Source organism: Syngnathoides biaculeatus, chromosome 8, assembly GCF_019802595.1.
Source record: "Syngnathoides biaculeatus isolate LvHL_M chromosome 8, ASM1980259v1, whole genome shotgun sequence".
In the NCBI taxonomy this organism is placed as follows: domain Eukaryota; kingdom Metazoa; phylum Chordata; class Actinopteri; order Syngnathiformes; family Syngnathidae; genus Syngnathoides; species Syngnathoides biaculeatus.
The window spans coordinates 24,231,490-24,259,228 of record NC_084647.1 but is presented as its reverse complement, the minus strand read 5'-3'; the positions used below and the strand labels follow the sequence as shown (position 1 = coordinate 24,259,228).

The window sequence follows — 27,739 nt, the reverse complement described above, 5'->3', positions numbered from 1 at the left end:
GCAGATATACTGTATAGAGTGTGCACTCTTACATTGTAAAAATTAGACAGTCACACAGAAAGACTTGGTAAAAGTCAATTTACATGCCTGGTTTCCAAACCAGTGACTGTAACATAGCAGCAAAACGCCTCAAGCCTAACAGAAAAGTCATTGTTTTTATTCATTCTCCTCCTGTTCACTGAAACTATTAAATTATGGGGATTGAAGAGCCTCTGTCAGTCTCTCAGTCGCTCTCAATGTCATTTTCATCTTGAGTTACTGCTGAAGTTCTTCTGTTGTCCTCACAAAGCAGTCCAGCCTTTAATCCCTTAGTGGTAGTACATTCTTTCACACTGCTTCGCTTCACGTGTTTAAAATCCAATGGCAGCGCTTTGCATGCGACCACTGCGCATGCCCAAACCATAGTGTATTGTAGGGAACCTGGACATGTTTGAACCATTTTATTCAAACATGTTTTTGTTGTACTTTGAACTCATAGCCACTAGCGGGTGGGGGGGGGGAAACACGACGTTTTAACACCATTGGAAAACATCAGGTCATTGGGTTTACGGCACCCGAAAAAAGTAGCGAGTTGTTGTCAGGAAAATATAGTAGAAACAAAACATGAAAAGAACATGTGAATCTCTAAAAGCGCTCTCTTCCATGTTTAGCTTACTCCACCAGGCTGGAAAGATATGTCCAGTTGGTAAAGTGGTATCAGTGTCGTAGTATTGGTGCATTTTTTTTTTTTTAAGTGTGACTACATTTCAGATGTACAGTATTGGGGCTAATACGGACAAGTCTATACTTGAAGAACAGTGTGGTGCTGTCTAGGGCTATCCCTATTGGAAATCTGAGATTGGAAATCAGTCCAATGTCACGAAAAAACAGATATCAGTTCAGATCAGACTGGATCTAAAATCTTAGATTTTACCAATCTTAAACAAGTAGTTTGATCCAGCAGCGCCTGGATGGCATGGAGCTCCCACATGATCACAACAGTTTGCTGAGATGCTAATATAGTAGGGTGTAAAATTAAATGGTGCTTGCTTAAAGTCATATGTAGAACATCCACTTAAAGTTCCCTGTGAAACTAAACTTACGTAACAAAAGATTTACACCAATGGAATGTTCAAATCCATCATAGCCCAGGTCAGAGCTAATACACAATAAATGAAACAATGTTGACGAGCTAACAAAAATTAGCAATGACCTTGCAACATTTATATCTCCTATAAGATTAATTCGAATCCAAATCCTCTTTATTCACCAAGTATGTCAGAAACACACAACTGTAATTTGTCTTTGGGAGTTGGAGCTGCTCTAGTATGACATGCATGACGACAACAGCGACAGTCAATAGAGACAAAAGTAATGCAGTTTTCTAGTTAGAATACCTAATAGAGCAATAGACCGTTGTGCAAAGGGCATCAAGACTTCAAGGAATGTATGCACTTTAAAGTGACTAGCTGTGAAGTAATCTGGGACAATGTCAATGTGCAAGATCTGGGACAATGTCAATGTGCAAGTGTTGCAGATATTCCTCAATCAATTGTCCAAGTGAAGTATATGCGACTCAGGTGCAAGAAGCTAGCATTGGTCGACAACAGATCTGCAGATGGTGCAGAGCGGTGAAACAACTACAGTGAGTTGACGAGTAATGTATGATATATCATGATAATTGGCCCAGGAGAATGTGACAAGGAACTCAAGAGAAAAAACTGGTACAATTTTGCAGTTGAATTTTAAGTTAGCTATTTAAGAAGTTAATTGTGAGGGGGAAGAATCTGTTGGAGTGCCTGCTGTTTTGCCTCTTGAGGTGATCCAGCACAAAGCGTTCAAAGGACTTCATGGCCACAGACATCAAGACGACAGGCCTGTAGTCATTTAGACCTGAGATTTCAGGTTTCTTGGGGTCTGGGATGATGGAGTGTTTGAAGGAGCATGTTCCTTTGCACAGTTACAGATCTGCTGAAAATCTGGAGCAAGTTGGTCCACGGACATTTTGAAGCAGAAAGGAGACAAGTTCTGGTTCACCGCTTCTTAATCTTTTGTTGTTTGTCCTATCCCATTCGTGGCGAAGAGGGGGCTAGGTGGTGATGACCCAAGCTGAGGTTGTTGCTATACTGATCCTGTACCGACCAACTGAAACAAGATGTGGGGGGGAGCACTTCGCTGGAGTCATTGTTATGGAGGATTCTGCTGTGAGTGACTGGGCCAGGTCATGAGCAAGAAACACTTACCTGAAGGCAGTACTGCTTAATCTCTTTCAATGGATTCTTATGCTATCCTAGTTAACATTGTACAGCACGATCATATGTGATAAATGCTGCCCACTTGACATAAGTTGGAGTTCGATCCATCCTCAAGAGGTTAGCCATGGGGGCTGGTCCCTTCTCACAGTTTCTTTTTTTCCAAAATTGAGTTTTGAGTTTTCTCTTGCCTGATTGGTGGGGGGAGGGATGGAGTGTCTTGATTAGGGAATCTTTGTCAACTGTGGACCTGTCAGGCTCTTTGAGACTCTTTTGTGATTCAGGGCTGTAAAAATTTGTAGTATGTAATCTACAAAATCTGGCATTATACGAAACAACAAACTAAAACAATATCGAAAACGAAACGCGCACGGTGCGACTGGAAAGGCTGCACTTGTTGAAACTGTTGACCAAAAGAAGCCATGATGTCAGACTACTTGGGTTGATGACGCAAATAACGCTAATTGGGCCATCCTCCATTCAACTTTACCTGTACTGAACTGTAATGGACCTTCTTTTTTAGAAACGTGTAAAAGGTCTTCCTTCTCTCAAGTCAACAGTCACACTTGTGAGACTGCCTTAATTGAGGAAGTAACAAAAGTGACATAGTTGGTGTGTTCCTATTTAACTATCGTGAGCTCAGACCTGCATTTCCACTGCCAACACCTTTACATTTGTTAGAGATGAACTAATGCAACACGTGTACAGGAAGAATCTATTATATTACAAATGTATGTCTGAGTATGCATCTGGCCCTTTCACACTCCACCTGCGAAAGGGGCTCGTGTCAAACCACAAGGAAGACTCCAACGGTATTTACTATGGAGAGACATTTGTCTCAATTTTTTTTTCAAAAAAAAAAAAAAAAAGATTGTGATTCACACTTTTTTCAGATCCACAAGTATATTCCTAATTGACATGTGGTCTTCAGATGCACAAATATATCTATGATTTACATGTTTTTTTTTTATGTTGCATGTGCATTTATAATGGTTTATAATGTTGTTTTTTTTTTCATTTGTAAATATTGAATTCTGCTTGTTAATTGTTGGTGCGTTTGCGGAAAAGCTGGCACGTGCATTTATTTTTGAGACAAACATAATGCAGTTTTCCAGCTATTCACAGAGAATAGAGAACAGAGAATATTCACGTCTGGGAGGGTCCGTCCCTCTATCCGCTCGGTGGGATTGTTTCTGTCTCTGTTGATGACTTGATTACAAGTCATTTTTATGGGAATCCAACGGTCCGTGGTCTGACCCTACTGAAATCTCCAGTAAATCACTGTAGTTGGGCCAGCCCCAGTCAGAAAGATTAAGTTAAGCACCCCCCAATCCCCCTAACCATTGGTTATACAAGGCATTACGGTAACACACTCCCCAATAAACTGCTTGGCCGCATTTAAAATAAAAGCCTGACAAATAATACTTGGACATCAATACTTTGGATTTAAGATAATTAAAACAAATACTCTCCGTTAGTTGTCAACGAGACCACTGCTGAGAGAAAGAACACTGTACCATGATCGCATCCAGTTCTGGAAGAATGCTAGACCACCACAGGACTTCAATGCATAGGTTCCCGATGATGTCACCACAGTCCCAGGATTCCCTTTTTCTACGACGACATAACTCTTAGACCAATTGGATAAATCAACGATGGAAAAAAAACTTCACGCTTCACCTCACCTATGACACACAAGATGGCGGATTGGAAACCTGTCAATTAAACCACATTCATGAAAATTTTGTGTGTGATTTTAAAATGGTTTTAAAATATTCACAAACACACCATCTGAATTGAATATTTACAAATAATAAATCGTGATAAATGCACACATTAAAAACGTATGTCACAGCTACAACGTGTAAATCACAGATATATTTGTGGATCCGAAAACCATGTGTAAATGGCGGATATATTTGTGTAAATATATATGAAACAAAATCTACCCCAGTAATTTATTTGTTTGAATCCAACAATTGTCCTCATTCGGTCTCCAGTGAGCTGGCGCCCCATCGCAGCTGTCTGATTAAAGTTGGATTGGCCGTCATCCAATCATACATATATAGAAAAATAAGTAACGCTCACATTCACACCCAGGGACAAACTGCAGTCTTCAATGAAAAGTCCCTTGAGAAAACTGGAGATTTGAACCCTAAACCTAGGGATAGTGAGGCAGATGAGCTAACCACGTGCTGCCCCATGTGATTTAATGTAAGAACAAGCATGCAATGCAAATATTTAAGATGGACAAATAATCTTTTACAGTAGCAGAAAGCAACACTGCTGTGCCTGAAAGGGGCACTCACCGCTGGGCCGTCGTCCGGGCTGCAGAGGGACCTTGTCGGGGACAGGCTGGACTCGATGTCGCTGCCCGTGTAGTCGTCTTCGGACTCTTCGAACGACGAGGCTGAGGACAGGCCGATGGAGGACGAGTTGGACAGCTTCCTAGGGGAACGCATAAGCGCCGGCGACCCCCCGCAACCACTGTCCGAGCACGGAGACTCGTCGTCCGGATGAAGCTCCGATCCCCACCGGGCGCTGACTTCGGTGCGGAGGCTCAGCTGAGTCGATGACTCCTCAGAGCGGCTGGGACTGGGGTCCCGGGTGATGATGAGTTTCGGTATGGTGCCCAGATACGGCAGAATCCGGGGTGCCTCGTCACAGTTTGTGTCTTCGACAGGACAGGGGGCGATAATTACATCACTTTTGGTCATTGTAATCGAATCGTCCACTCGTTCAACACGCTCGCCCAACTCTAAGCTTGTTGAAGTCCGCGAAGAGTCCGACTCAACCGGGATCATCTCTCCCAAAGGCCCCATTACTCTTTCATGGCTGTTTCCCCCAACTGCCTGACACTCCATGGCCGTCGCCGGGGGGTCCGAGGCATCGTCCTCCCGCCCGGCACTCGTCTCCACGCAGCCAGCAGCGCTCACTTCAGCGCTCAGGCTCCCCGGGCCTGGCTCCTCGGTCGTCTCCCCGTTTCCATTTTGAGCCAGCGCCGGCGCCTCCGAAAAGCCTGCTGGGGCGACTCGCTGCTCCTCGGCGGCCGATAGTGTCCCGTCCCTGGGTAACTTTCTCTCTCGACGTTCGTGGTGGGAGGCTGGCTCTCCCGCTTCGCTTCCGGCGCTCGGCTCCGCTCTCGTCGGGCTGTCGTCTCGCTTTCGCCTTCCCAAACACGACAGGGCTTGCTTTTTCATCGGGTTCTCGTTTATCCGGAAAGTAAGACGCTTTCTTTCGCTTTTTAGTCTACGAGCGTCGAGGCACTGGGCCGTCTCGCCTGCCTTCCATGCCGCTCTGCCCGGGGTGCTGGTGGTGGCGTTGGTATGCAGGGGAACCGAGCGAGTTTGGCCCATCTCGCTCGCCGTAGAAGTGAACAGTTCCCAGACACGCCCTTTGGCTGTTAAAGACGACGATTCCAAAAAAAAAAATAAAAAAAAAGATGCTACCTAATGCTGCGTGACAATTTTTTTTTTAAACATCCACAGCTAACCATTAGTCATACAGCCCGATACTGGAAAATCTTACATTAGTTCCGTCTTAAGTCCTCTTGCTTCATGGATTCTGCTCACATCTGTGGGGGCAGAGAGTAAAGTTCACTGCAACAGAGAGCATAAACAAAAGACGATTGCACTACAGGAGAGCTCCATTTACGACTGAGTTCGTTCGACACTGCTCGTAAGTGGGAACGCGCTGTAGCCCATGCATAACATTCAGTTAAAGTCAGAATTACAGTAAAAGAAAAAAGCTTCAAGGTCAGTAGTTCACAAAGTAATTACACCAAATAACACCAAAAACAAAACTTAGATCTCTGAGGAACACAACTGTACACGTTTTATGCCTAAAAAGCACATTTAATATAAATCATAATACATTTTATGCAACATTGTATATTTTTTGTGCAATTTTCATCAGGATACACCTCCCCAGCTAAAAATTTTATATAGAAATTCGATAGAATTCTATAGAATATGTACGGAAAATTTTGTTCTATCTAGAACTTTGGCTCTGATTTTCTATAGAATTTCTATCTACAGAACAACAAAATTTCTTTAGAAATTCTATCGGACTTGGGTCTTAAAGTTCTATAGTTCTTTAGAAATTCTTGAGAAATGTTCTATAGATGTTTTTTTTATCAGACTGCCGTCTCCATTCCTAAAATGTTATTTACTCCAAAACATGCAGACAGCACATCTAGGTTGAATAAAAAGTATAGCCAAACAAAATTTCAAAAAGTGTTCTTAAAGATTAATTGCAAATGTACTGGACATAAATGTTAGGATCATAAATGGTCATGTCTTGTGCCACTCAACCACGCATTCTTACACCTGCAACACAACTGGGTTAATTTGGTGTGGTTTGTAACCTTGGATCGTCATAATTACAATTTAAAAAAAACACCTTATATAAATGACCGCCACCTGGACGACTGGAAATGTACAACATGTCATGATTTCTAGCTCTACACGATGGAGTTGTTTCATGTTTTCCTTGTCAGTTTGAGTGCAGCACAGTGCTTAGTGTTTTGCACATCTGCCTCACAATTCTGAGGTTCGGGTTTGAATCTGAGCTCAGATGTTCTCCCTGCGGTTCCCTGGGTTTTCACCAGTTAGTCAAATTTCCTCTTACATTCCAAAGACATACATTTTACATTATTTGAGGACAGTTGTAGATTGGTGTGAATCTGGGTGTGAATTCCTGTTTGTCTCTAAGTGTCTTGCAGTTGACAGGCGACCAGTCCAGGGTGTACCCCACCCTACATTAGTTGGCACCACAGTGCCTTTTAAATCTAACCACTACAGTTCACTTAAAAATATTCAAATGCAGGGAAAGGTTTACTGAATAAGGAAACATGTAAGACTAATATGGATGGATGCAAATGCTTTAAGAAATTCTACAAATGTAACACTGCCCTCCTGTGTCTGGACACCAGTTCTCAACAGCTCACCTATATCAGAGCTATAAACAAATAGAAAGTACCAACAAATTAATTACAGTACTCCTAGATTACATGACAGTTGATGAAAGAAAACACCATATGAATCACAGGAGCCACACCTGTGGTTATAAAGTTCATCAAAGCAACAATAATAGGTGAGTTCAGTTGCATTCCTCTATCAAAAGAAACTGGATAAACAACTGCACGTCGGTTTGACTAGAGTATCTAATGGCAATTATTCGGTCAAATAACACCCATAGTTAAGGTAATGAGAGCAAATGGAAAATAGTACAGGCAGCCATATTGTCACATGGACAGAGGAGTGAACTAAATATATACAAAGTGGTGCGAAAGTATTAAAGCTATGTTGCACGGAAAAAAATAAGAACAATAAGAATATTTGCATGGCGGAACAGTGGATGTGGTGAGCACATCCGCCTCACAGTTGGGAGGACCTGGGTTCAAATCTGGCCTCACATGTATGTAGCTTGCATGTTCTCCCCACGCTTTGTGTGGGTTTTCTCCAGGTACTATGGTTTTCCCTCAAATCCCCAAAACATGTACGGCAGGTTAGTTGAAGACTCTAAATTGCCCAGAAGTATGAATATGAGTGTGACTGGTTGGTTGTTGGTATGTGGCCTGGGGTTAGCTGGCAACCGGTTAAAGATGATAAGGATACGCGCTGTAGAAAATGGTTTGATGAAAAGTATATAATACGTTATTACATTACATTAAAATGAATTCATAAAATGACACATTTTTTGTACATTACTCCTGTGATATTACATTATACAGTTTGTGTGAAAAAGTATTGACCCACTCTTCAATTGACTCCTCCGTGGATATTGCGCAATCCGCATCACTGACCAATCAGAGGCCAGAGATCTGCATAAACCAAAGCCAGTTTTTGCTCCCACCGTTTTCTCAGACAACATTGAATGGTCCAGTATAGGTTTAGTTAGCGTTTTATCGCGTATTTGGGTTATTTAACAAAAAATAGGGTTAAGAGGTGTAGTCACGGACTTTGTAATAGTGACGACAGGTATCCTGAAAGGCTAGTTGGTGGAGTTCGATTCGTACCCTTTCCAAAACCGAAGACCCAGTACGAAAAATGCCTTTGATGGATCAAACTTTGTGGAAGACCGCATCATCAACTAAATCCATCTAATATCAACCGGAACACATGTTTGCACGAAGGTATGCCTTATATTTGATTTTCAATACATGTGTCGTATAAAGGAATTCGAAGTTCTTCGCTAGCATAACACTGCTGCGTGTGAACGATTGGCACACTTATTCTTTGTTAAGGGATATTTAGCGATGATCGGACTGCACAAACGTATTAATTTCTTGCTGGCTCGCGACCGAAGCTTAACCAGACTGTGTTTGCACGAAGATATGCCCTAAATTTGATTTTTAATACACGTCTTGTATAAATGAATGAGACGTTCTCCGCTAGCATAACATTGCTACGTGTGAACGATTGACACACTTATTCTTTGTTGAGCGATATTTAGTGATGATCGGACTGCACAAACATATTGATTTTTTGCTGGCTCGCGGCCGAAGCTTAACCATACTGTGTTTGCACGAAGATATGCCCTAAATTGGATTTTTAATACACGTCTCGTTTAATGAATGAGACGTTCTCCGCTAGCATAACATTGCTACGTGTGAACGATTGACACACTTATTCTTTGTTGAGCGATATTTAGCGATGATCGGACTGCACAAACGTATTGATTTCTTGCTGGCTCGCGGCCGAAAGTTAACCAGACTGTGTTTGCACGAAGATATGCCCTAAATTGGATTTTTAATACACCCCTCGTATAAATTAATGAGATGTTCTCCGCAAGCATAACATTGCTACGTGTGAACGATTGCCACACTTATTCTTTGTTGAGCGATATTTAGCGATGATCGGACTGCACAAACGTATCGATTTCTTGCTGGCTCGCGGCCGAAAGTTAACCAGACTGTGTTTGCACGAAGATATGCCCTAAATTTGATTTTTAATACACGTCTTGTATAAATGAATGAGACGTTCTGCGCTAGCATAACATTGCTACTGTGAACGATTGCCACACTTATTCTTTGTTGAGCGATATTTAGCGATGATCGGACTGCACAAACGTATCGATTTCTTGCTGGCTCGCGGCCGAAAGTTAACCAGACTGTGTTTGCACGAAGATATGCCCTAAATTTGATTTTTAATACACGTCTTGTATAAATGAATGAGACGTTCTCCGCTAGCATAACATTGCTACGTGTGAACGATTGCCACACTTATTCTTTGTTGAGCGATATTTAGCGATGATCGGACTGCACAAACGTATTGATTTCTTGCTGGCTCGCGGCCAGAAGCTTAACCAGACGGTGTTTGCACGAAGATATGCCCTAAATTTGATTTTTAATACACGTCTCGTATAAATGAATGAAACGTTCTCCGCTAGCATAACATTGCTACGTGTGAATGATTGAATGAAATCAGAAGCATGGCGTCTCTCTCAGTTAAGAATGTATTGTATTTAGAATCTATAATATATCGTTGATTCGAATGAAATCAGAAGCATGGAGTCTGTCTCAGTTCAGAATGTATTGTATTTGCCATTTTTACTGTTTGTCTTACGTCAGCGCACGTGGCGTGACGTCACTTCAGGAGGCGTGGTTAAGTGCCCTGTACAGAGGGGTCAATTGCATTGTTGCCTCACTATAATGTTCAAGATCACCAAGCAAATGTAAACATCAGACAAATATAACCCATCAAACATAAAATGCACTTTTTAATGTTTTAGAAATGACTTTTGTAACCTTTTCCAGACTGACAGATATCAATGACTTTAATCCTCATCTTTTCTTAAATATATTTGGAACTTTTGGATAGTTCTGTGCCAACTTCATTTTGTCAAACAGGTTCTCTTTACTGGCAGTTATTTCTTGATTGAAGCAGTCTGGAGGTAATCAGGCATGGGTGTGGTCATTGAAAATGAGCACAAAAATGTGATTAGCCACAGTCAAATATTTATCCATCTATCCATTTTCTTAGCTGCTTATCCTCACAGGGGTCGCAGGGAATGCTGGAGCCAATCCCAGTTGTAAACTGGCAAGAGGCAGCGTACACACTGAATTGGTTCCCAGCCAATCGCAGGGCACATAGAGACATACAACAGTTGCACTCACAATCACACCTAGGGGCAATTTAGAGTGTCTAATTAATGTTGCATGTTTTTTGGGATGTGGGAGGAAACCGGTGTGCTTGGAGAAAACCCACGCAAACATGAAAAATTCCACAAAGGCGGGACCGGGATAGAACCGGGGACCTCGGAACTGTGAGGGCAGTGAACCCTTGTCACGCAGCGCCACATAGCTTTGAAGTGTTTTCCCTCATACTGTAAAATCATCATTTGAAAGTATCATTTTATGTTTACTTGGGTTATCTTTGTCTGATCTTTACATTCGTTTGATCATCGCAAACAAAGTGGGGAAGCTATGAAAAAAATAAAAGAATTTGAGAAAGGGGCTCAGTACTTTATCGCATCATTTTAGTTTTACAGTATATAAGTTTGTTCACTTACAAGAACGTTTATAATTTTTCTGTTAAAATTGTCAGTTTATTTTCATAAAATGAAGTCAAGTGACTTTTAACATTTGAAATTGTATTCAGATTTTTTTTTCCCCCCTTTTCGGTGTGGTAATAATAGTCCTTCATCCTCCTAATAGTCCTTCATACAACCAAATTCATGCAGTATCAACACAACAGGAAGACAAAAGCGTTTATGGGAGCTGCAACACATCCAGCATTCACGCGCTGGCCTCCACCGTGCACTGTGACACTGCAATCACCCTACAGTCAGGAAGGAATGCTCACACAGCGGAAACTAGACAGCAACGATAACAATGGAAACAACAGCTCATTGCGACCGTACAAAGGCATGCACAAATGGACATTCTTAAGTCATGAAGATGAAAAATATTCCACAAAAATGACTCAGGATGACTCGGCCAATGGAGAGAGATGGTTCCTGAATACAAGACATACAGGCGGTATAGTCACAGTTTTTATAGGAAGTGGGACTTTTTAAATGGCATTTCTAAGCTATATAAAGAGACTGTGACTGTTCATGTTAGGTCAGTTTAGAAAAGCATTTGTGACATCACTGTCCATAAAAAGATAGACATGGAAACATATATCACTCAGGTACTGTTTAGTTGTATTTAACTTTAAAATTCAACACATTTGCTTTGAATCTGTAAGAACTGTTTAACTTTAAGGACATGTTTAGGTACAGTGTTTCATTGTCCTATACTTAACCACATTGATAATGTTCAAAAACTCCATAATGTTATAGAGGATTACAGTAATACTAGACCTATAAATAATAACTAAAACACCTGTGTTGTTTTTGATGAATACTTGGGCCGGCTATTTTTCTGCATTTTAATGTTGGTCACAATGGTAGTATACAACAAGAACACCACTCTAAAACATAAAATCTGAAATCTTTTTTTTTTAATAAAATGAGTTAATTCTCCTACCATTATATTTTTGTCATATCTTTACAAGACAATTTGCATAAAATTGTGATTTCTCTTGGAATATTTTGTTTTTTTTCCTGTAACATTGCCACTTTTTCCTGACAACATTACAACTTAAACCAGAAACAAAACAAAAAAAATTACGCTATTTCCATTGGGTTAATCCAGGTTGCGGAGGTTTTCATCCTTATGAAGGCTCCCAGTTCATTTTATAATTTAGTATGCTATTTTAAATCACTTGGGTCTTATTGGTCAGCCTCCTCCAAACATGGTGGACCAGGTCTCATTTTATTGTCATGTTAGGTCACTACGGACCGCTAATATTTATTGTACAATTCTGATGTTAGTTGTTTATATTCAATCTACATTTACTGCAACAAATGTGATTACCGTGAGATTACAATTTCAGTTTACCAGCACCCTAAAACTAGTCAGTGGAAACTTCAATCCTGTTCCTCTTCTGTTCATAATGTCACACCACATGTTAAACTGTAAACGAGAGGTTATACTGTAATACTATGGACTTCCTGAATGCATTATGCACGTGGAAAAAAAGAAAATAATATTTTATTTATGCATTTGTCATTCACAGTTGGGAGGTTTTCATACATGATTAAAAAAATAAAGATGATGGAGTCTTGCAGTTTTGTTTTTTTTGCTCCCCAATTTCCCACTTCCACTTGAGCTCAGAGCTGCCTCTGCTGTAGTAGACATTTTTAAAAAGCTGTTAAAAATACCTTTGCTTAGACAGTCATTCAGCTGAACTTGTTGGTTGTGATTTATCTCCCCCCCCCCCATGTATAAAGCGGAAAATGTTTATAACAGGATTTTAACCTTGTGACACACTTATTGAGTAATCGCTGTGAGAAGTGCTATGCAAATAAAATGTCCTTACCGACAAGTTACAGCAGTATAACTTTTCCGTAACGACTTTAAACTCGTAAAAGTATGACTTTGTATTGCAAAATAAAGCAGAAATGCTAACCACTCATTGTGCCCATAAAAAACAATTACATTTTAAAGTGGCAATTAGACAGGGATTGGCCTTCTGAAAATATTTTCCTGTGTTGACTGAATCTGGACAGCGTGAGTTTCACTTTGGAATTGAACTATCCATCCATCTATTTTCTGAGACGCTTATCCTTATGAGGGTTGCGGGGGATTGAGGTACTGAACTCAATTAACTTTTCAACAGTACTCTCGTTTTATTAAAATGCGAATGTACTCCTTTCGGAAGTGTTACATTTATTTTAATTATTCACACACACATCAAATAACATCCTAACATTTATACAACTGAAAGTACGGTGAAGCAAACTGGTCAACACAACGATCCACAAGCATCGAGCATATGTGAAAAAGTTAAAAGGCCAAACATACCTGAGCGAGTTCCTGTTTATGCGAGCGAGGCAGATGTGTTGGCACCTTTGAAAAGTTGCCTGAATAATGCGCAAGAAGAATGTGCCGGCGTGCCTTCTCCTCTCCTCTCCTCTCCTCTCCTCTCCTCTCCTCTCTTCTCTTCTCTCGTCTTGTCTACTGTCAGGAAACGCCTGTCACGCAAAAGCTGGGGTTGAGAGCTCCACTTCACGTTAAGAGCTCGAGAAAGGGTGCATCACAGAATAAAATCAATAAACGCACGTTTAAAATAACGAGTTCCGCGATTGACAAGTTTCCAGACACTTTGCTCGTTCATTGTTAAGTTTTACGCGGCGCCTAAATAACAACTTTAAACGGCTTACATTTTGGGTCACGTGATTTCAAGCGTGTTGACTTGAAGGCTCACGTGTCCCTGGCACATTTAAAATGTAGAATTGTTGTCAAAACCCATTTAAAAAACATTCTTCACTATCACACGTTATGTTAATGTCATTAATTCCGACCATTATCTACAAAGCATCTAATTAAACAAAGCAGTTAACGTTTAAGTTTGTAACTAACAAGAGAGCATTTCTCCGATTTAATGAGCGTGCACATGTGAATCTTTGTCGTTCTTTATTTTGAACAGTACACATCAAGGTTTCTTGCGGTTCTTTTGACTTTTGGTGTATCTCGGTTTCCGTAGAACCCGGAAATTGCGTTTCACAACCTGGAGGGCCCCGGCGTGACATTCACCGGCTGGCTTGCTTGGCCGGAGGAGAGAAGTTAAAGGGAAAGGTTGGGAAAAACACCCAAAGTCCAGGCAACATGGCACTCCTTCAAACGGCCCTGTGTTTGAGCAAAAGGCAGGCTCTCTCTCCGCGAGGCGTCACTCTCAAGAAGGTAACATATCACGATACGCGACGGCTTCGCGGCACTTGGTAAGCGGATGGAGCCCAGCCTGAAAAGGTTGAATGTCCTCTGTGTCACTGCTCCAGGTCCTCGTCGACAGCTGCCGGTCGTCCTCGTCCGGCGTCGTCCCCAACGAGAGGATCCGCAACATCGGTATCTCCGCGCACATCGATTCTGGGAAAACTACCCTGACCGAACGGGTGCTCTACTACACGGGGAGAATAGCGGAAATCCACGAGGTTTGCACCACATTCGCTCAATTCATTCTGTTGGAGTGGAGCTAAAAGCGCTTTATTCTATTCACTGTGTCTTTTCGGTGTGTCAGGTGAAAGGGAAGGATGGCGTTGGGGCCACCATGGACTCTATGGAGCTGGAGAGGCAGAGGGGCATCACCATCCAGTCAGCTGCCACCTACACTATGTGGAAGAACCACAATATCAACATCATTGACACGCCAGGTACTAAAGGCTTTTCAAGTGTTGTAAATACACGGTGGCCAAACTGATTTCACCATGGAATGGTGGGAGTTTGGAAGAAAGGTAAGTCGTTGGATAATGGAAAGGCATCGTTCACCATGTTGGCACCAAATGGTCGAGTGGCGTCTGGGTTGGCAGAAAGCCTTTGGAAGTCAACAGCCGACCACGAGTTATTGGGTTATTCACGCTTCCATCTATCCATTTTCTTTATCCTCAACAAGGGTTGCAGGCGTGCTGAAACCGATCCCAGCTATCTTCTGCTGAGCGGTGGTTTACACTAACCATTCACACTCACTTTCACACCGACGGGCAAATTAGAGTGCAGTACGGAAAATTTGTGAATATAAACCTTCTGATGTGCAAATCTTATGGTGAACATTTTCAAATTAACATTTGAATGATGAACACACATGGCAATTTTATGTGTTTCATTAAATCTTCTGCGTAATGAAAAGTTGTCAAAAATATCCCCTCTGGTTGGACCAGTGGACATATCTGGGGCACGTTTTTCTCTGTATTTAAGGCAAATTCTGGTTGTCGCTCTTGTACAGAAGCTTTGCTGCATAGCTTTGCTTAGCATTAGCGGCACCATTATTGCACACAGCAATAAAAAGCCACAAAACCAAGGTTTCTTAGCCAATATTATATGGAAGTGGACAGGACTTGTGCCAACCAAAGTTAATGTGCACGTGCCAAAATTATGTCGCGATTACATTTCGCAAATGCTCTCATCAAAGGAAGGTTTGGAGGAAGGAAAGTGCGATTAGAAAGGCAAGTCAACATAAGATTCAACACCGATTCTAAGAGGGCCTTCACACCACTTGCTTAAACTGAAAAAAAATATAGTATGATAACTTGGTGAGTTAGAGTTCAGCAGGTGTGTTGCTTTTCTCTCCAAAAAGTACTACTTGCCAGTGAGGTGCAACTAACTTTTTGAGGTCTTTTTTTTTTTTTTTTTTAATCTCACTTGCATTGATTTGTATCTTGAAATGATTTTTAAACAAGAACAAGAGTGGTTTGAAGGTCATTTTTTTGTAGCACATTAATTGATGACTTTAGATTGGCTGTAGGTGTGAATGTGAGTGCAAATGTTTTTTATTTTTTTCCTGTACCTTCCGACTGACTGGCAACCAGTTCGCGATGTACCCTGTCTCCTGCTCGAAGATGGCTCGGATAGGCTCCAGCGACCTTTGTGAGGATAAGCGATTCAGATAATCTATGGATGCATGAATGACGAAGCTGTAGCATTTGTGGTGACCAGCTGGGTATATGGATCATATGTTTATGTATGTATCAGAATCATATTTATTTCCTTGTATGTCAAAAACGCACAAAGATTGGTCTCTGGTATCGGAGCCGCTCTTGGACGACAAAAGACTTGACATAGAAATAGAAATTGCCATAGAATACTTTTGAAACACAGACATTGCGAGAAAAGTCACGGAGAAATAAATGTTTCTTAATAATCTGGAAATGATTGTACACTTTTTTTTCTGATAATTGTGCAAAAAGATCCAGAGTCCTCTAGCAATTAGAGCAGTTTGACTGGCTAATAGAGCAATTGTGCAGTGGAATGACCATTCAAAGAAATGTATGCAATATCTAGGGAGTAGTGTTGCGATAATATGGGACATCCGTATCCTAAAAGTAAGAATCGGGTTCCAATAATAAGGTTGTGACATGACATTCAATCAATTAACAAATGTCATACTGTTCTAAAAATATAATAGTGTTTTGTATTTATAAAGGAATGGACTTTGACAACCACCATGTACAGTATCCCATCTAGCATCCTCCAGTTGTGTATGATCCAGTACTTTTCAGTTGATTTACCATAGAAGTTCAATCAATTAAAAATAACTCAAGCTTCTTTTTTATTAATAATCAATGGAATATTTAAAATTTGGTCCATGTTAAGACCTCACGTACTGCGGCAATGCAAAAAAAAAATGTCTGATTGATAACTAGATACCCCCTCATCCAGCACAAAATCAGTATTAATGTCTCTTTTACAAGTCGATTATTCGTCGTCCAGGTCATGTGGACTTCACCATCGAAGTGGAGCGAGCCCTGCGGGTGCTTGATGGCGCCGTGTTGGTCCTGTGCGCTGTGGGTGGAGTCCAGTGTCAGACGATGACGGTGAACCGGCAGATGAAGCGGTACAATGTGCCCTTCCTCACCTTCATCAACAAGCTGGACCGCATGGGCGCCAACCCTGGAAGAGCCCTGCAGCAACTGAGGTGACTCTTCAATCACAACACATTGTTCAATATAATTTATATTTTCATTAACATTTTGTAATTGTCTTTAGGACCAAACTGAACCACAACGCCGCCTTTGTGAACATCCCCATGGGGTTGGAGGGCAACATGAAAGGCATCATAGACCTTGTAGAAGAGAAAAGCATGTATTTTGAAGGACCTTTTGGGTATCAAAGACTTCTTTTTGCACCTTTTTCTCACCATTCTCAGCGCTTTAACGCAATTTCCAACTGTTGTCGATCTTTTGTAGACAAGTCATCCGCTACGATGCCATCCCAGCAGATTACCGCGCAGAGGCCGCGGACCGCAGACAGGAGCTGGTGGAATGCGTTTCCAATGCCGACGAAATCTTAGGAGAGCTGTTCCTGGAGGAAAAGGTTCCGACCAAGGATGACCTGAAGGTTGGTTAGGTCTGATGTGTGTAGAGTGTTGATAAGATGGCCAGCAGGATTCCATCAAATAAAATGAAAAAAATCCTGTAATTGCTACATATTGCAGCGGCATGATGGCACAGCTGGAAAGCGTTGGCCTCACAATTTTGAGGACCTGGGTTCAATCCTGGCCCTTCCTCTGTGGAGTTTGCATGCTTTCCCCGTGCCTGTGTGGGTTTTCTCCGGGCACTCCGGTTCCCTCTCACATCCCAAAAACATGCAACATTAATTGGAGACTCTAAATTGCCCCTAGGTGTGATTGTGAGTGTGGATGTTTGTCTCGATGTGCCCTGCGATTGGCTGGCAACCAGTTCAGGGTGTGCCCGGTTGCCCCACATCCTGCGCGTTGACAGCTGGGATAGGCTCCAGCACTCCCCGCGACCCTTGTGAGGATAAATGGCTAAGAAAATGGATGGATGGATGTATGGATATTGGTGATCGCACAATCACTGTGTCTTGTTATGGTTGCTGGGTAAATTTGATATCAGATCCCACTCCTAGTCAAAACTGTAACTTCATTTTACCAAACTCAAATATTTATTCATCAATAATCTGATTTTACTGCCAGGCTGCCCTCCGCAGAGCCACGGTGCAGCGTCTCTTCACGCCAGTGTTAGTGGGCACGGCGCTGAAGAACAAAGGTGTTCAGCCCCTGCTGGACGCTGTGCTCGATTTCCTGCCGAACCCCACCGAGGTCAAAAATTATGCCATCCTCAATGATGAGTAAGTGTGGAGTCATTCCCATGACAGGCAACTGCTGCTGCTGCTGATGATGATTTTCAATTTTTTTTCCATTTTAATCACAATGTAGCGATTCAAGTGAGACAACAAAGATCCAAATGGACCCAACAAGAGACTCCACAAAGCCCTTTGTCAGTCTGGCCTTCAAACTGGAGGTAAGAGCTTAGCTTCTACTTCCAAACCCTCATCGCATAGTGTCTATTTGACAGTGTTTTCTGCTTGTCTGCGAGCAGGCAGGTCGCTTTGGTCAGCTGACGTACATGCGGGTGTACCAAGGTTGTCTGAAGAAAAGCGAGTACATCTACAACACGCGCACGAGTAAGAAGGTGCGCGTGCAGAGGCTGGTGCGCCTGCACGCCGACCAGATGGAGGTGAGAGCCGTTCATTATTAGGCAGCGTTTACGTAATACAGTGGTACCTCGAGTTTTTAAACCCACGAGCCATCCTTCAGACATTTTTTTGTCTTGAGTCTGAAGCAAAAATTTGAGTTTGAGCTAGATGATGGCAACAAACTTCAAAACAAGCATCACACTGAAAAACTCTTTGATCTTTTTGTTGCCATTCCCTGCTGAGGTGTTGTTTAAAACTCAACTTGAAAACCAAATTATCTTGTATGTTTAATCAATCCTCTCTTGTGACGCCACACAAACATAATTTGTATTACTATTTCATTGTTTTATAGGGTCACCTCTCACAATAGCATTGCTAACAGAACGACTCTTAATGGTTCCTCCATATTTTCTATTCTCCAGGATGTGGAAGAGGTGTATGCAGGGGACATCTGCGCTCTGTTTGGCATCGACTGTGCAAGCGGAGACACATTCACGTCCAGAACCAGCGATAACCTCTCCATGGCAAGTACCTCAACATATTAATACACTGGACCCCCATTTATCACGGGTATACGTTCCAGACCTACCCATAATAGGGGAAAGTCCGTAATATTTTTAGAGACCGTGTTTAAAAAAAAAAAAAGGAAATCTGCACTTTTAGCGCTCCCACTTATTAAAACACTTAAATACAATCAAACAGAATTCAACTCATTATAAATGTCCATGTTCTGGTAAAAAAAGACTGGTAGCCTAAAATCTATAGAAAATAATGTACATATTGGAGTGTCTGTTTACATGCATGGAGATAATGCCTTTAAGAGGCGGGGTCAGGTGCCATGGCGTGTGACGTTAACGAGTCTGCTTGTGAGTGTCTGGGCTTGAGCTTTGGTCAACAGCCGCACCCCCATGAGTTGGCACATTGTGCTCATGCATCTTACTCCTGTGCATTGGTGGCATTCACTCTCCTTTCTCGCATATGAGGGCACCACGGTGAGTATCATGTAAAATGACGTGAAAATTAGTGGTTTTAAAAATGCAACATAAGAGCTCGTGCACATGACGTCACCATTTTCACGGCACCATATTGCCGGTCAAAAAGTGCTGCCTGACAGTGTGCGGGACATTGAACCGGAGCCGAATATACACAATGCCGGGGACTTGTTGTGCTGTTGGTTGTTAGAACAGACGAGACAGGTATTCAAAGAGATCATTCTATGGAATCCCATTTGAAAAGATAGATGGATTTCGTCAATTAAACGTGATGGGTGGTGCCCAACCAAATACACACAACTGTGTAGCGATCACTTCACTTCAATCTCAAATTCACAAAAAGTATTTATAATGCCAAGTTGGCTCATTTGAGAACAATGCGTTTAAAAAAAAAAACGACAGGGAGTCATCTCCAACAGACACGAAGTGTGTTCCAGCCACACGTTAATCTTCGGTAAACATCTCCCCGACAGACTTTTTTTTTTTTCCTAACATGCATTGTTCTCTAAATAGTCCAATGTGTAAATATTATATATTAAATATTGGTATTTGTATTGGAAAAATTTGAGTAGCTCCATCACTATGTGGGATTTATTCTTCATTGAGAACAGATCCAGCAACAAAGTGTTTGTATCTGTCCACACTTTTCTACGCTTTCAAACTCTTCCGTGTAAAGCTCGACGACTTAGTCACCAGATACATGTGTGGATCCAGTTGTCCAAGACAAGCGGAAGCGGCTTAACAGTCCAATTTCTTATCGCTGAAAATATCGACTTCGGCAATAAATATGGATCCTCTATGCCAAGTGTCTCTCATTTTCCCACGTACCTTCGTTTATTATCACCTTCTAAATGTTTAACGGAATCAGACAAAACTCTGGGCGTCATGGTGTCAGACTTATTTTCGCGTCGTCTCCAACCAACTTAGCTTTGAGCAATGCTTTGCTTGGCCGACACTTCCGGCCAGTGACGTGATTTGATGACGTAGATGCACGAGCTCTATGGCAGGGGAGCGAACGATGAACAGCGATATATTGAGGAACTCCATAGTGTTTGATTTTTTTTAATCAGTGTGGGAGAAATTATTTACAAAATATTGTAGTAATCGAAATTATTCTTTGTCGTGTTCTCCCCTAAAGGAATCTATTCACATCCCAGAATCTGTCATTTCCATGTCAATGAAGCCAGCCAACAAGGTAAATTCAACACATTCAAGTGACTACCTGGTAAGGAAGTATCTCCTAACTCAATTCTTTATTTTTTTGGTGCAGAATGACCTGGATAAATTCTCCAAAGGCATCAACCGCTTCACCCGCGAAGATCCCACATTCCGAGTTCACTTCGACACAGAGAGCAAAGAGACGATAATCTCGGGCATGGGTGAGCTCCATCTAGAAATCTACTCTCAGGTACAGTTCAGTCAAAAAAATTGCAATTAATCAACAATACACACACACCCAAATCGCAATAATTTATTTTCCTCTTGTGTGGAAGGAGCAAGGCATTTTAAGTTCATCTTGGTTTGTCCTTCCAGAGGATGGAGCGAGAGTATAACTGCCCCTGTGTGATGGGAAAACCCAAAGTGGCTTTCAGAGAAACTATCAATGACCCTGTACCGTAAGTGCTGACCCCTAACACGCACACGCGTATACACGCACAAACACACGCACGAGGCAACCGAGTCTGCGCAAATATTTTTTTAATATAATCTACATGTAAATGCGGCACACTGATACTTGATATCACACGGAGGATAAACCATTTACAACAGTGTAATTTTTAGGTTTTTGACAGTGTAGTCTTTCTTCTCCATCTTCAGCACTTTAACTCCGTCAGAAGGAGACCAGGTGACCAGCATCTTCCAAGCAAAGATTTCCTGTAAAAACAACAGACGGCCACTTTCAATACCAATTCAATTACACTACAATACTGTACAAATTTATTGTACATTCATCAGACACAAAATTAAATACACATGATTTTTCCATATGATAATGCTCACTTCCCCTAAATTATAAGATACTGCCAATGTTGACTAACATTAAAAAATAAGCCTCCCCTGCCACCAGTTGCAGAAATAAGCACCCTCCGGTGCCATTTGTAGAAACGTTTTGTTAAAAAGCAAGTACCTGGGACACCCTTTCATGGAGCAGTACATCATAGTCAAACTTCAGCAGGTTGTCCTCAGTTGCCTGCCGTACACAATATAAGAGTTATGGTTATTCAGTCACACCACCAGATTTTAGCCAAGAAAATAGCCTACCAGTTGCGAGACGTTGGCTACTTGAGCCATGTTGTACAAAGTATCTTGGGTGGATTCGCTCAACATGACGAAGCTGGACACGACTATGCCGAGGTGCCAGAAAGGCACATGCTCCGGCTCCATGTGACCGTAACTGTCTGAGGATAGGGGGAGAGTCTGTTGGTCATAGCATATATATGATGATGCACTATGCATTTGTACTCGTACTGGTAACGCTAATGGTACATGGGCACCCTTTTAGTGGTATGCTTAAGAAACTGCCCAAGTTCAATTCACTTCTATTTAAGTTTTCAATACAATGTTTGTATTGAAAACTGTTTTTAAACTTTAGATACATGTATATATTTTTTTACTTTTCTGCAAAAAAATTCAGTTACTTCTTTCTTTTATTCAAGTGTTAAATTGTTCACGGTCAAACTGTGTATAATGTTACAGTGGTTGACAATAATTTTAAGTATGAATTTTTAGGAATAAGTCTCCTTCCCATTACTGAGGTCTACTAGGCTTTTTAATTTAAATAGTCATAATGGTGATCCTTGAAAGCTAATTTCTTCAGAAAAGTTTTTATACTAAAAGCCTCATAATTATAGTATAGTAAAGTATTAAAGAGTGCCTTTTGAATAATTTATGAATGTGGCAAGTGAAGTCAAATTACAGAACATTCTATTTTTTTTTAACTCTACCTCAAACCATTTTTAATTGTTCCAGTCGCTAAAAACAAAATTCCGTATTTCCATTCAATTGTAACACATACATATTGATAGTATGTATACAGTGAACCCCAGGAATGCGTGGGGGATAGGGACAGAGCCCTGATTTGAATAATGAGTGCAAATAAAGGGGGTTTGTAGTTGTGTACAAGATGGCAGCAAAGTACTTAAAACGGATTGGGATCATAAAGTATCAATACCCTACTTCTACCATGTACACAATCATAAACCTTGTTACATAAACGACTGTATTCACACACACACTAGCATAGACTGAAATGACATCACACAATTCTGATTTGGTCATAAAATCCAGAATAGCAGATTTGGAATCCCATACCAGGTAAGTTTTGTGCAAATAGATGGCTGTCGTTACGCTTGTATTGCTGGTACAAGTTCTCTTCTTGAACGGTGACGTTGATTTTCAAGAGGTCCTCACATGATGAAACTTGGACCTGTGGTGGGGCGTGGCTCTCCCCTGTCGGGAATAAAACCTCTGCCAGGCATTCCTCTATGGTTTGCTGCAGGACAGAGAGATGGGTATAAAGGAAAAAGGACACAAGAGGATGAAAAATGGGAGGGAGGGGCCACTCAAACCTGCTTACGCACATTTTGTCAGGACCAAACGGAGGCCAAAATGTGTTGTTTGCCTTTTTCTGTCAAATTTGACACTGAATAATTACATTCAGTCAAATACACAAAATCAGAAGTTTTCATATGTACACCTAGAGAGTCCAGTAAACACAAAACCATTTTGCAGCAAAACATAAGGAGTATTCGTGCCACACTGCAAATAAAAACCAGTTAGAAAGTTGTGGGTTTTTTTTTCCAGAAAATAAAAACTTGAAAGATAAGTGATTTTTACGAGAATAAAATTCTTATTGAGAAAAAAAGTAAGAAAATTACATTTTGATGGCAAAAAAGTCTATTTTCAATTGGAAACAAATTAACAGTTGACGACTCACACCCACGCACCGGGCAACTAACACTTGCACATTGCTCACATGCCAACTGAATGCTAAAACTGTGACCCCTGGTGTTCTTAACAGGAAATAACATTCTGAGGCTCCAAATGCAGTAGTGTAAAGTGTTAAAATGTTTTTATATTGTGGCTTACGTGATGAACACTTTCCTGCACAGAGAGCTTCAGCTGGTACTTTCTTCCGGAGTCAGGCACATCCTAAAAGGGAAAATATTACATTCGTTGGGTCATAGTTTAATAAACATCATGGGTGTGTGTATGTATGTATGTGTGTAGAGAGAGAGAGAGAGAGAGAGTGTGTAACCTGCCTCTGCACTGGCGCTTAAGACCCTGTGCAGTGTAAAGACTTTGTATGGTGAGCCATGTTGGGTATTCAGGTAATGTTCGACCACCTTGGCTGCCCTCTGAGCAGGGTAATGATTCGGATTCAGCTCTCCGAGCTCCATCACTACCTCTATTGTTTCCTCGACTGTACCCACCACAGCTGGCTGTAGAAAGAAAGCAGAGAAGGAATGAGTCACAAGGATGGAATGAGGCTACTTGGACTTTGTGTACTGCAGGTGTAAATGGGGCAGGGCTGGTTTGTGTTTAGATAAGATGGGTCTGCTGGGGGGGGAACAAAGAAACCAAAGGGGATATTGACAAATATACAAGCAAAGTATCCAACGAGTGCCTTACACAAGCATAACTCATGTGAGGAAATGCGATTTCCAGTACAGTTCTTGCTTGAGTTTTGTGTTCTTGCTCAGTCGTTTGTTGCTCATGGAAGTGGAAGACTTGCTTCCCACTTCCTGTTTGACGAGAGACACCCTCTTTTAAAGAAACAGTGCTCTTGTTTAGAATCTTCAACGAAGCTAACATGCATTGTCTTGCATCCTTTACTGGTCCTGTTTGTGTGGGAATGAGAAATCTAGCTGTTTTTTCTTTTGAAATCCGATCACCTGTTTGTTTTCATCATAACAATTATAAGGAGTGTCAATTATTTACAGATTTCTGCTATTCGCCATCTGGCTGGGTCCATTATAACTGTGTACGTGTACATGTAATGTTATCGACACAAAAAGCATTTTTATCTTGCAGCCGGGATTCAAACCCAGATCCTCAGAACTGTAAGGCAGATTTGCTAATCCAACGTGCTGCCCCTGAAGTCATCATATCAACATAATTTAAAGTCAGTGCAATCCAGCAAATTTTGACGACCATTCTTCTCTGTAGGTTTGACTTTACTCACAAGAAGCAGACCGGAGGTTCCGGTCAGTATGGTAAAGTTATAGGCGTCCTTGAGCCGCTGGAGCCAGAACATTACACCAAGTTGGAGTTTGAAGACCAGACTGTGGGAACCAACGTCCCAAAGCAGCTTGTGCCGGCTGTAGAAAAGGTTTGCGCTATTTGCAGCATTTTCACACGTTTTCTAGTATTTTTATTTATTTATTTATTTTTTTGACCCGTTGTCACTCTCCTTTGTCTTTTCCACCCCATCGTGCTGCAGGGCTTCAGGGAGGCCTGTGAAAAGGGGCCACTTAGTGGCCACAAAATCTCTGGGGTGCGATTCCTTCTGGAGGATGGAGCACATCACATTGTGGACTCCAATGAGCTCTCCTTTATCCGTGCAGGGGAGGGAGCTCTAAAGCAAGGTGAAGATCGAATCGAATCCAGATCGAAGCCAGCATCCCGCTTACTACATAGATGTTGTTGTCCATAGCAATGGAGAAGGCCAACGTCAGTATCTTAGAGCCCATCATGTCGGTGGAGATCGTGGCGCCTCAGGAGTTTCAGGGCGTGGTTATCTCAGGGGTCAACCGTCGCCACGGAGTTATCACGGGCCAGGATGGATCTGAAGGGTACTTCACTCTGTACGCCGATGTGAGTGAAGTTCGTCAGCAAGGGAACCCTCCTTGGCTTCGGTGTGGTCCTATTATATTCATTGTGTTTCTTTCTGACAGATTCCACTCAACGACATGTTTGGATATGCCACAGAACTACGCTCTACCACTGAAGTAAGTGAAATCATCCCTTCTAAATTGTCTGGTACACTTGCACAACTACAACTACGATAATAATAAATAATACAAACAGTGGTGCCTCACGGAAATAAGAGTGACCTGACTTATGTGTTTTTCACGCCTTCGTTCGGACGATTGTTTTCTTGAGAAATGAGCATTGGGTGTTTGTAGTGAAGGCAGCACGCTTTACTTTGAAGCAAGCAACCATTTGGGAGACGAACAATACTTGAACTACAGACTTTAAGCTGTTTATCGCCACTATCAGGTGACGTCTATTGTCAAACTAAACCTAAAACAGGAGAATTACTTTGTGTAGTTAAAACAATCACATAGCTTTGTCTTCCAAAAGTCCGTTTAGCTTAACGCAAACAGTGTAAAACGCCACAGATGGATAGCTTTGGTGTTATAATCTTTTCAGCAACCAATATTTGAAGACAAATGAAGGCGCAAAACGTGGACAGAAATGCATAACAATACTCACAGGCATGTATCCTTTATCCTGTGTGAGGAACAACTAATATTTCTGTGACTTGCTGAGCTGCTATGACAAGCTTTGTGTTTCCTATTTCTGTATTATGCTGCCCCCAGCTGACCAAGGTGCACTTACTAGAAGAAGTAGAAATATTAATGAATTGAAACAGAAGTACAATACTACAGAGTGCATTTTACAGTTTTAATAAACGCATCACAATCTTTTTTGTTTGTTTTTGAGGAGGTGGGAATGGATTAATGACAATCATCTCAATGAGGAAAACTGATTTGACACGAGTATTTTGAGCTCAGCATGTAGTCATTCATCAAATGAAACTCATATCTCTCATACTGAAACACAAAAAGCATTACAGTAAGAATGGTCTACTTCTAAAGACTTAAAAATGTAGTTTGATCCATAAATCAATTGACGTGTTTCTTTCTAATGTTGTGCCTTTTTTTTCCAGGGATGCCAACATTACAAAATGTAAAAAAAAAAAAAAAAAAAGTAATAATCAATCATTCTCAATTGGTCATGACAACAATATAGAAGCTTGGTGAATCCACCAATTTGGCTGCCCATGACCTTCAAGATGATGTTGTTTTGCCTTGACACGTCGTCATCTGTGTTTTGTCTGTGTTGTAATCAGGGAAAGGGCGAGTATACAATGGAGTACAGCAGATATCAGCCGTGTCTGCCAAGCACTCAGGAAGAACTCATCCACAAGTATCTAGAGGCGACAGGCCAGCTGCCTACTAAGAAGAAATGGAAAAGCTGAGAGTGCCATATTTCTCATCAGCGTAGGGCTTTATTGTTCAAATGCGTGGAGCCCAAACCTTTACACTGTGGATCATGTAAGTGGAACCTCCTTGCCTCTTGTCTGAGAAAGATTCATTTATTTATACGCTCAGATGTGCATCATGAACAGCCAGAATTTGAAACTATCATGGTTAATACCTTTTTTAGGCACGTAAGCTTATCAATATTCATTAGAGATCCTGCAAATCAGAGACGATACTCATTGATTAGTGACAATATTACATTGGGGCGGGTGAAAACACTTACATTTCACACCTCTATCCCGGCATTGTGGAATATCCTTACGAACACTTGAAACCCATACTAGAAATGTATTTCAATGGCAGTTTTTTTTTTTTTTTTACACGTTCAACAGAAAAATTTATGTTGCATGACTGCAATGGGTGAAGTACGATATAGCAAAGGGTTGCTATACTATTCAAACTATTTACATTTGGAGATTAAAGCAGAACCTTTTTTTTACAGTTTTGGTCATATTTTTATATAGCTGGGAGGAATTTGAAAGCGATATAGCATTCTTTAAAAAAAATTGTAATCAGGCAAAATACATTTATTTTTTTATGGTATTTAAATGAAACTAGAAAGCATTTTGGAATATTAAAGCATAGCAGTAATTAAAATTATGACATGTTCCCTATTCAGTCATCATAGTGTCCAAAATTACCAGTATTTCACAAACTGTGCCATGGTATATAAACATCTGAGCACCACTGTACGTTATTTAAATGTCTCATGAGAGTTAATGGATTAAAAAAAAAATCTCAATATTTTTACTGTTTTGATTATTTATTTTGTACTATGTACAAAATGGCATTGATTTCTCTATGACTACAACAAATACAAATGGCAGAAAAAAAACGGACTGTTGATTAATTTTTATACACACACACCACATTCCTCATAAAGATACAGTAATTAAATTGCTCGCACAGATTGGTCCTTCTCACCTTTGCAGAAATCCCTTTCACCCTTTCAGAATTCTTTGATTCCTCCACCGTCTCGGCATGAGTATGAGATGCAGCGTCAGGGGGGGCGGTCACAGTGGGGCTCCCAGTTATGACCCCCCCGAGCCCGAGTGCAGCCAAAAGAGCCCACAAAATCATGATGTGTGATGCGGTGTGCCACAAATGCTGAAGAACTATGAGTGTAGGCAAATGGGAATGAGTGACCTCCTGCCGACAGCGCTGTTTTGTACCCGAAGAGGGCGTGGAGGGGAAGTGGCGGAGGAGAGAATGTCTTGATTCCTCTCTTGAGCAATTTGCTTACTGTTCTACTTTCTCTAAACT

At 41.3% G+C, this 27,739-nt stretch overlaps 3 protein-coding genes across 4 annotated transcripts in view; 1 reads left to right on the top strand and 2 right to left on the bottom strand.

Moving 5' to 3' along the window:
* Positions 1-13,225, bottom strand: part of itpkcb (inositol-trisphosphate 3-kinase Cb) — a 31,190-nt gene extending 17,965 nt beyond the window's left edge. The window contains exons 1-3 of the mRNA XM_061828123.1: positions 13,087-13,225; positions 5,760-5,805; positions 4,541-5,631 (exon numbers count right to left, since the gene is read on the bottom strand). Of these exons, the coding sequence (XP_061684107.1) occupies positions 4,541-5,587 (1,047 nt within the window). The 5' untranslated portion in view covers positions 5,588-5,631; positions 5,760-5,805; positions 13,087-13,225. The remainder of the gene's footprint in view (positions 1-4,540; positions 5,632-5,759; positions 5,806-13,086) is intronic.
* Positions 13,166-27,394, top strand: gfm1 (G elongation factor, mitochondrial 1). The gene is made up of 19 exons (XM_061828122.1): positions 13,166-13,313; positions 13,769-13,965; positions 14,061-14,213; positions 14,300-14,432; positions 16,486-16,690; positions 16,762-16,878; positions 16,962-17,112; positions 17,711-17,865; positions 17,954-18,038; positions 18,117-18,254; positions 18,636-18,737; positions 20,344-20,400; positions 20,476-20,613; positions 20,739-20,821; positions 24,375-24,537; positions 24,649-24,793; positions 24,862-25,022; positions 25,103-25,156; positions 26,284-27,394. Exons 1-19 carry the CDS (start codon positions 13,166-13,168, stop codon positions 26,410-26,412), a joined length of 2,514 nt encoding a protein of 837 aa, XP_061684106.1. The 3' UTR covers positions 26,413-27,394.
* Positions 20,887-27,623, bottom strand: lxn (latexin). Of its 2 annotated transcripts, none has more exons than XM_061828133.1 (7): positions 27,401-27,623; positions 23,468-23,647; positions 23,295-23,357; positions 22,518-22,698; positions 21,468-21,604; positions 21,334-21,396; positions 20,887-21,080 (listed from the first exon to the last, which is right to left on the bottom strand). In XM_061828133.1, the coding sequence occupies exons 1-7, from the start codon at positions 27,554-27,556 to the stop codon at positions 20,967-20,969; spliced, it is 894 nt and encodes a 297-aa protein (XP_061684117.1). In that variant the 5' UTR covers positions 27,557-27,623; the 3' UTR covers positions 20,887-20,966. The 2 variants fall into 2 exon arrangements, with proteins under 2 accessions (XP_061684117.1, XP_061684116.1); XM_061828132.1 differs by lacking the exon at positions 27,401-27,623 and adding an exon at positions 23,838-24,238.
* Between the last annotated feature and the right edge of the window lie 116 nt (positions 27,624-27,739).